Below are 9,804 nucleotides of genomic sequence, written 5' to 3' on the forward strand. Positions count from 1 at the left end.
GGAGGAAGTAGCCAGGTGTGCCAAGGCAGTCTCCCAAGCCCAGCAGGGCCGCTGGATGAGGTGGGAGGGCGTGGAACGAAATGTGGAGCATGGAGTCTAGTAGACTAAGTTTCATCATTAGAGCCACATATGATGTCCTGCCCTCTCCAACCAACCTACATCTCTGGTACGGAGAGGACCCAGCCTGTCTCCAGTGTACAGCCCCAGCAACCCTCATACACATCTTGGTAGGTTGCAAGACCCAATTACGTCAGGGAACACAACTGAAGATGTGTTGTACTGGTGGAACCACATGATTATTGCCAAACTCCACCCCACCCAAGAGTACACCTCCAACCCCATTTAATTGTTGTGCTGAATATTTAGGGATCTTTAACAACTAGTCTTATTAAGAAACCCCAATAACTGTCAAATAAAAATGAGCTGCATAATAGGAAATCAAATAGTGTATGTCCTTCACCATGTGGTGGGTTCCTGGGGACGTTATTTCCTTCTGTTGTTAACTATTTTTTCCATACGGTGTTGATGTGGAAATGGTTGCTTTGGCATTTTGTTGGTGTGGCACCAAACGGAGATGTTGACATGCCGAGTTTCAAGCACTCTTCATTTTCTAGCAGGTGACTTTTCAAATGATGCTGCATTAGTACTACTTTTTGTACGCTTTTGCCACATACGTGACACATTACGGATGTATGTTCGACATCTTCCTGCTTGAAGCCAAACTACCGCCACGCGATGGACCCCGTGCTGTTTTTCTTGGGAATTAAATCTTCCTTCATTTGTTACCAGATTTGCACCTTCTTTCTCTCGTATTACCACTTGCACTGCTCAGTTAGCACCACAGCTAATGTTACCATACGTATGTGACGTATGTAAGAAAGTGAGTTTGTTTTACGTCTCTGTAAGAGACAAGAAAGAGTGGGAAGAGCCTGCAGTGTAATGCCTGCGACTAAAAGCAACTGCGTGAGTAATATACTCAAATATCATGATATAGTCATTTTCTATATCGCACAGACACAAACCCGCGATATAGAGTACATCGATATATCGCCCAGCCCTAATTGAAAATAAAGAACATTACACAAGGCACACAAAAATCTGTCAAAAGAGATTATGAAGCCGCACCACTTGATGGATTGTTGGCCCATTACCGCTACCGTAGTCAAGAGATACAAGTATTACTATGGTGTGTGTGTAAGGACCGCAAAATGGCACCCATTAGTAGACATTATCTGGCGTTTTGTTTCACAATATTATGCAAAACCAACTTTTTTGACCTTCTGGTACCTGCTGATGTGTATTTGAGTTCTGCTTAAGTCCTAAAAATGTGCGCACTTCCGCCACTCTAGTCCTTGCCGATTCCGTAGTCGATAAGCTTCTTGTTTTTCTCTATCTTCTTGTTATGGGACATTCACCCTCCGCCCTTGCCATTTCTAATATAAAAGTAGTGTAAAGGTATTACTTATATCTTGCTATGGAAGTGCTAAAAACTACCAGTGTAGTGAGTTTTTATAATTCACCCAAAAAACTTTCGTTATTAGAGGGTTCCGGTGGGTTGGTTTTTCACTGAACACATTTCCGGCGTTGTTGCACTAGTGAGCCTTGGATGAGGAGATGCTGCTCTGTTATTGATTAAAATAAAGTCTGAATGTCATTACAACAGTTAGCTCCATCTTTTGACACTTCTTCCACCCCTGTCCTTGCACGCTACACCGCTACAACCAAGATGACGGGGAGAAGACCCTGTCGAAGGTGAGCCACGTAAATAAGACCGCCCACAAAACGGCGTATCCTGAAGCGACTGTCAGAAAGCGACCTGAAGATGATCTGTAAAATTTAATCTATGCAACATTTTGACCAAAGAACCACCATCACATGTTATGTAGACCACAAGGAAGTGTTTTACATTTTGAAAAAAATCATAATATGACCCCTTTAATGCACCTTATAATCCTGTGTACCTTTTGTATGAAAAAATACTTTAATAGACCAACAAATACGATATCTGATTTTTTAAATTAATTTGCTTGTGTAAATTTAGCGTACAACTTTTACACTGTCATGGGGTATATATAATGTGCAGAATTTTGAGGACAAAAATAACTATTTAGTTTTGGAATTATCCTTTAACATAACAAAATGTGCAAAAAGTGTGGCACTGTGAACACTTTCTGGATGCACTGGATTTGTCCAAAGAGTGTATTCAATTCAAGACATACCTTGTCATTGTACTATTGCAATGACTTTTAGTTTGGCAAGTTAAAAGACAGAAATATAATAAAACTATGACTAAAACAGTTTAGACTACTGGTCTCAGCATTAAATTTACTGCAAAAAGCAACAATAAAATCATAAAATCTGTATAGTGTGTCGAGCTGAACGATATATCGATATACTTGATATATTTCGGGAATGTCTCTGTACGCTATAGAAAATCAATATATTGTGATATTCGAGTATACGTTCTCACACAGTTGCCTTTAGCTGCGGGCATTACACTGCAGGCTCTTCCCACTCTTTCTTCTCTCTCCTTCTCACAGAGACGTAAAAAAAGGGCACCTTCTTACATACGTCACATACGTATACGCCCTCACGGGGCAGAGAGGTGCAGCATGGGTAACGATAGCTGCGGTGCTAACGGAGCGGTGCGAGTGGTAATACAAGTGAAAGAAGGTGCGAATCTGGAAACAAATGAAGGAAGAATTAATTCCCAAGAAAAAAAGCATGGGGTCCATTGTGTGGTGGTGGTGGTTTGGCTTCAAGCGGAAATATGTCGAACATACAACCGTAATATGTCAAGTATGTGGCAAAAGCGTACAAAAAGTAGCAGCTAATGTAGCGTCATTTGAAAAGTCACCTGCTAAAGAATGAAGAGTGCTTGAAACTCTGCATGTCAACATATCCGTTCGGTGCCACACCAACAAAATGCCGAAGCAACCTTAACACCGTGTGAAAATATAGTCAACAACAGAAGGAGATAACGTCTGCAGGAACCTACCACATAGTGGACATACACTATTTGATTTCCTTTTGATTATGCAGCTCATTTTTATTTGACACTTATTAAAATATCTTGTGTGACATCATGCACTAAAGTGCACTTTATTTGTTTTAATCTATTGTAATGGCGTTCTGTACAAAAAGTGCACTTTAATTTAGTATTGTTTTGATATGTCATCTTAGTGACATCATGCACAAAGGTGCACTATAAGCTTTTTAAAATGTCTCTGACAGTCTTCCACTTTCTGTTTTGGAAATGACATGAATGTGTGTGCCACTGCTTAATAACTGTTTAATACAGTTTTGGTAAATTGACTTGGTTGGGATTTCCTTCTCTGCATGAAAGTTTAAAATGAGCATATATTAATGCACTATGAACAAGAATGTTTTAATGTGGACACATAGAATCACCATACTGCTGTGATTATATGCATCGTGTTCATTCAAGGCTAAGGCAAAATATGGAGATATACCGTGTATCGTGCCATGGCCTACAAATATCGAGATATTAAGAAAAGGCCATATCGCCCAGCCCTAATAGTGTGTCAATGGCTTGTTTACCTGACTATCAGAGAGGTTCTGGTTCTTGGGACTTGATACTACTTCCAACTTGGCATTGTTGGGCAAGTTAGCAAACCTCCACTGCAGAGTCAGGTCAAGAACGGTCCTCTGAAACCTGTTGAAACAGAAAATTTGTATATAATTGTTCTAAAATGTAAAAATTTTCCGTGTGCGCAGTAAAATGGTGGCCTTTGACTAAATATGAGCAGATTTACGTCCAACAAAATACATATTTAAAATTCATAAATTATATATATATATATATTATTTTTTTGCCTTTTGGTTCAGGACCCTTAGGGACTGTGTGACAAGGGGTGGCACTTTCGGGACTTCTGGATCTGCCTCCCGGGAGCCTTTTGGCCATGGAGACCAGATGCTGGGTCACTGCCACACCAGAGCCCATTTGGAGAGACTGAAGGAGATGCGGATGAAGAGACAGGGCTGCGGAGCTTCACAGTGTCTTGGCTGAATGAGAAAGTATCGGAAACCTCAGTCCTCGCTCATCCATGCAGACTGGACACTGGCCGAGTTAGTGGGCGGCCGAGAGTGGAGTCGGCTCTCTTGGTTGCTTTGTTGGGTCTGTTCCTGTCTCTGGCCATGCTCCCTCCACCCCAGCGGACGATGGCGTGGAACACGGCAGAGGCCACCACAGTGTATATGTTTATTTTACTTTTTATTCATAGCTGTGTGTAGAAGTGGCTGGTTGCATCAGCTCTGCTCTTTTAATGTCTTCAATGTCCTTTGTAGTCTTACACACATGTAAGAGAGATGTGTGCTATGGCTATGAGTTGTTTTTCCCTCGGTTTCAGTCTGGACCCCCTCTCCAGGAGCCCAGGGTTAGACCAACTTTTTTTCTCCCCCCCCCTCCCCCCATTGTTTACCTGCATCTCACCTGTTTTGTAAGGGGCGCCAGATTGATTGATTGATACTTTTATTAGTAGATTGCACAGTTCAGTACATATTGCGTACAATTGACCACTAAATGGAAACACCCGAATAAGTTTTTCAACTTGTTTAAGTCGGGGTCCACGTTAATCAATTCATGGTACAAATATATACTATCAGCATAATACAGTCATCACACAGGTTAATCATCATAGTATATACATTAAATTATTTACATTATTTACAATCCGGGGGGTGAGATGAGGAGCTTTGGTTGATATCAGTACTTCAGCCATTAACAATTGCATCAACAGAGAAATGGACATTGAAACAGTGTAGGTCCTACTTAGTAGCAGAGGTGGGTAGAGTAGCCAGAAATTGTACTCAAGTAAGAGTACTGTTACTTTAGAGATTTATTACTCAAATAAAAGTAAGGAGTAGTCACCCAAATATTTATTTGAGTAAAAGTAAAAAGTATGTTGTGAAAAATCTACTCAGTACTGAGTAGCTGATGAGTAACCTGATTACGGCAACAAATAATGCACAAAAACATAAAAATAGCAATGAGCAAATTCAGAGCCGGGAATATCGCTTAAGCAACTAAAACAATAATATATATCAAATAATGGTACATTAAAATCAAATAAAAAAATGGCACATTCAGCCACAATAACTTTACAGCACCATAGCCTCAGAAGGCATTCATTTATTTGATTGATTGATTGATTAAAACTTGTATTAGTAGATTGTACAGTACAGTACATATTCCGTACAATTGACCACTAAATGGTAACACCCCAATAAGTTTTTCAACGTTTATCAATTACTTAGTAAATGACCAAGTCGAGGTGATCTACCTCAGATATACATATACACACACACACATATATATATATATATATATATATATATATATACACATTTATATATACAGTATATAATTTATATTTATTTATTTTGCCGTTTTTGTTCACATGTTGAAAGTGTTTTAATGAATATACATGCATGTTTAACATATAGATTCCTATCTTTCATGAAGACAAGAATATAAGTTGGTGTATTACCTGATTCTGATGACTTGCATTGATTGGAATCAGACGTCCACGTTTTCAAATGGAGGAGAAAAAAAGTTCCTCTTTTCTGTCTAATACCACATAAAAGTCGTTGGTTTTTGGCATCTTATCTGTCCAGCTTCCATATTCGTTTTATACACTTTACAAGAAATACATTGGCGGAAAACTCCGTAGCTTGCTAGCTTGTTTGCGCTGGCTTTCGGAGACTCTTATTTTGTTGACGCAGACGCGATGGAGCGGCGCTTTTATTGTGAAGACAGAAACTGTGCGATCAGTCTTTAGGCTTTTGACGGGAAGTACGGTTGAAATAAAAAGTGTCTTTTTTCCTTTACACTTTTGATTGATTGATTGAAACTTTTATTATTAGATTGCACAATACACTACATATTCCGTACAATTGACCACTAAATGGTAACACCCCAATACGTTTTTCAACTTGTTTAAGTCTGGACAGACCTGGGAGGCCCAAACGCATTGTGAGGGTCTGCTGGGAACGTCTGGCAGAGTTTCCTGTCAGAGAAAGTTTCAATTCCCACCTCCGGAAGAACTTTGAACATGTCACGAGGGAGGTGCTGGACATTGAGTCCGAGGGGACCATGTTCCGCACCTCTATTGTCGAGGCGGCTGATCGGAGCTGTGGCCGCAAGGTAGTTGGTGCTTGTCGGGGCGGCAATCCTAAAACCCCTTGGTGGACACCAGCGGTGAGGGATGCCGTCAAGCTGAAGAAGGAGTCCTATCGGGTCCTTTTGGCTCATAGGACTCCGGAGGCAGTGGACAGGTACCGACAGGCCAAGCGGTGTGCAGCTTCAGCGGTCGCTGAGGCAAAAACTCGGACATGGGAGGAGTTCGGGGAAGCCATGGAAAACGACTTCCGGACGGCTTCGAAGCGATTCTGGACCACCGTCCGCCGCCTCAGGAAGGGGAAGCAGTGCACTATCACCGTGTATGGTGCGGATGGTGTTCTGCTGACCTCGACTGCAGATGTTGTGGATAGGTGGAAGGAATACTTCGAAGACCTCCTCAATCCCACCAACACGTCTTCCTATGAGGAAGCAGTGCCTGGGGAATCTGTGGTGGACTCGCCTATTTCTGGGGCTGAGGTCGCTGAGGTAGTTAAAAAGCTCCTCGGTGGCAAGGCCCCAGGGGTGGACGAGGTCCGCCCAGAGTTCCTTAAGGCTCTGGATGCTCTGGGGCTGTCTTGGTTGACAAGACTCTGCAGCATCGCGTGGACATTGGGGGCGGTACCTCTGGATTGGCAGACCGGGGTGGTGGTTCCTCTCTTTAAGAAGGGGGACCGGAGGGTGTGTTCCAACTATCGTGGGATCACACTCCTCAGCCTCCCCGGTAAGGTTTATTCAGGTGTACTGGAGAGGAAGCTACGCCGGATAGTCGAACCTCGGATTCAGGAGGAACAGTGTGGTTTTCGTCCTGGTCGTGGAACTGTGGACCAGCTCTATACTCTCCGCAGGGTTCTTGAGGGTGCATGGGAGTTTGCCCAACCAGTCTACATGTGCTTTGTGGACTTGGAGAAGGCATTCGACCGTGTCCCTCGGGAAGTCCTGTGGGGAGTGCTCAGAGCGTATGGGGTATCGGACTGTCTTATTGTGGCGGTCCGCTCCCTGTATGATCAGTGCCAGAGCTTGGTCCGCATTGCCGGCAGTAAGTCGAACACATTTCCAGTGAGGGTTGGACTCCGCCAAGGCTGTCCTTTGTCACCGATTCTGTTCATAACTTTCATGGACAGAATTTCTAGGCGCAGTCAAGGCGTTGAGGGGTTCCGGTTTGGTGACCGCAGGATTAGGTCTCTGCTTTTTGCAGATGATGGGTCCTGATGGCTTCATCTGACCGGGATCTTCAGCTCTCACTGGATCAGTTCGCAGCCGAGTGTGAAGCGACCGGAATGAGAATCAGCACCTCCAAGTACGAGTCCATGGTTCTCGCCCGGAAAAGGGTGGAATGCCATCTCCGGGTTGGGGAGGAGACCCTGCCCCAAGTGGAGGAGTTCAAGTACCTAGGAGTCTTGTACACGAGTGGGGGAAGAGTGGATGGTGAGATCGACAGGCGGATCGGTGCGGCGTCTTCAGTAATGCGGACGTTGTACCGATCCGTTGTGGGGAAGAAGGAGCTGAGCCGGAAGGCAAAGCTCTCAATTTACCGGTCGATCTACGTTCCCATCCTCACCTATGGTCATGAGCTTTGGGTCATGACCGAAAGGATAAGATCACGGGTAAAAGCGGCCGAAATGAGTTTCCTCCGCCGTGTGGCGGGTCTCTCCCTTAGAGATAGGGTGAGAAGCTCTGCCATCCGGGAGGAACTACAGTAACTCAAAGTAAAGCCGCTGCTCCTTCACATCGAGAGGAGCCAGATGAGGTGGTTCGGGCATCTGGTCAGGATGCCACCCGAACGCCTCCCTAGGGAGGTGTTTAGGGCACGTCCAACCGGTAGGAGGCCACGGGGAAGACCCAGGACACGTTGGGAAGACTATGTCTCTCGGCTGGCCTGGGAACGCCTCGGAATCCCCCGGGAAGAGCTAGACGAAGTGGCTGGGGAGAGGGAAGTCTGGGTTTCCCTGCTTGGGCTGTTGCCCCCGCGACCCGACCTCGGATAAGCGGAAGAAGATGGATGGATAGATGGATTAAGTCTGGTCATGTGACCACCTGGCTCTGTTTGATTGGTCAAACGTCACCAGTGACTGCATGTGATTGGTGAAACGCAGGCATGCGTGGATTCTACTTTGAAGCTCTGTCATAAACCAAAACAAACATTAACAGATCGATAAAAAAAAGTAGCGAGTAGCGAGCTGAATGTAGATAAATGGAACGAAGTAAAAGTAGCGTTTCTTCTCTATAAATATACTCAAGTAAAAGTATGTTGCATAAAAACTACTCGTAGAAGTACAATTTATCCCAAAAGTTACTCAAGTAAATGTAATGGAGTAAATGTAGCGCGTTACTACCCACCTCTCCTTAGTAGGATATGTACAGCGAGCAGAGAACATAGTGAGAGGTTGGCAGACCTGTCAGCGATCCTGTTCTGTCTCCCTGTAATGTTTGTCTGATCTTGAATGGGATTGTGCAAAGAATTTGTATTTGCCCTCTGGTATTAATAAAGTATTTCTGATTCCGAGTAAATCACTGTCAAAAACAACTTTAGGTACCTTGCAAAAACCACGAATGTTATTTATTTACAAGATACAAGATGGAAACCTTAATACAAGGAACACTTACTTCAAACCGTGATCGTCGGGGTCGAATCCATGCTTTTTGCACACGTCCTCCAGCACCTAGAGAAGCAACATGAAAGTAAAAGTGATAATAATGTGTAAGAAATAGATCATCACACACGTGATCTGTCACTGGCTAGTTAGCCAAATAAGCTAACTGGGAGGAAACAGGTTTGCTTTGTTAAGAAACATCATTGATGCCAAGAAACAAGGTGCAAGACGCGTCAAACATTCTATTTATTTAAATATTACCTTCAATAATGGCGTGTTTGGAAGAACTTTAACTGTCTGTCGTCTTCCGTTTGGGGTTAGCACGGTCACAGTGGTACCGCTGGCGGCCATGTTTAATGACGTCACTTTGTTTATTTGAACAACCTTTATTGATGCCGTGTTCCACACAGTGATGACGTCAGTGTTTATTTGAATAACCTTTATTGCTACCGTGTACCATACAGAACACTTGATTAGGATCATGTTTAAAATGCACAAAACCATTCAGAATATCAAAAGAGTAGAGACAAGGCGAAACTTATTTTGAGCCCATGAAATAATTATAATAAAGAGTAGTAATAATCATAATCACACAACGCACATTACACTGAAAAGCAGTATTCGTTCAGACAGATAGAGTAATTTATTGAGTCCTTCAGGAGAGTTCCTTCAGGAAAATTAAAATTCCAGCAGCAGTGTACAGAGTTGAGATCAATTTAAAAAGTAAAAAATAAATATAGGGGGTATAAATGGAAAAAAAATGGAAAAATATTACAATAATAAAAATAAAAAGCAACAATGGGAATAAAAATATAACAGTAAAATAAGAATATAACAAGAAAAACTAGGCAGTAGTAATCATGTTGTTAAAAAGTATTGCACTATTTTAAATTTCCTTCCTTGAACCACCCCCCCGAGGCACCCGGTGCGGTGACGCAAACGATCCCCCGCCTCGCAACAGAGAGGAGTTGTAAAGTCTAATATAATGGCGTGTGGGACAAAGGAGTTTTAGAGTCTTCAGTCCACATTGATGATAGTAAAATTCCATCCCATCCATCCATTTTCTACTGC

At 43.0% G+C, this 9,804-nt stretch overlaps 1 protein-coding gene across 3 annotated transcripts in view; it reads right to left on the reverse strand.

Annotated features, from left to right (window-relative positions):
- The window catches only part of LOC133538816 (transmembrane channel-like protein 6), a 116,402-nt gene that overhangs the window by 31,406 nt on the left and 75,192 nt on the right, over positions 1–9,804 (reverse strand). For all 3 annotated transcript variants that reach the window (XR_009803112.1, XM_061880625.1, XM_061880624.1), the window contains exons 21-22: positions 8,747–8,802; positions 3,562–3,676 (exon numbers count right to left, since the gene is read on the reverse strand). Coding sequence is in view for 2 of the 3 variants with exons in the window: in XM_061880625.1 (XP_061736609.1) it covers positions 3,562–3,676; positions 8,747–8,802 (171 nt within the window). In the remaining variant the exon portion in view is untranslated. The remainder of the gene's footprint in view (positions 1–3,561; positions 3,677–8,746; positions 8,803–9,804) is intronic.

This window comes from Nerophis ophidion, linkage group LG20, assembly GCF_033978795.1.
Source record: "Nerophis ophidion isolate RoL-2023_Sa linkage group LG20, RoL_Noph_v1.0, whole genome shotgun sequence".
NCBI lineage: Eukaryota > Metazoa > Chordata > Actinopteri > Syngnathiformes > Syngnathidae > Nerophis > Nerophis ophidion.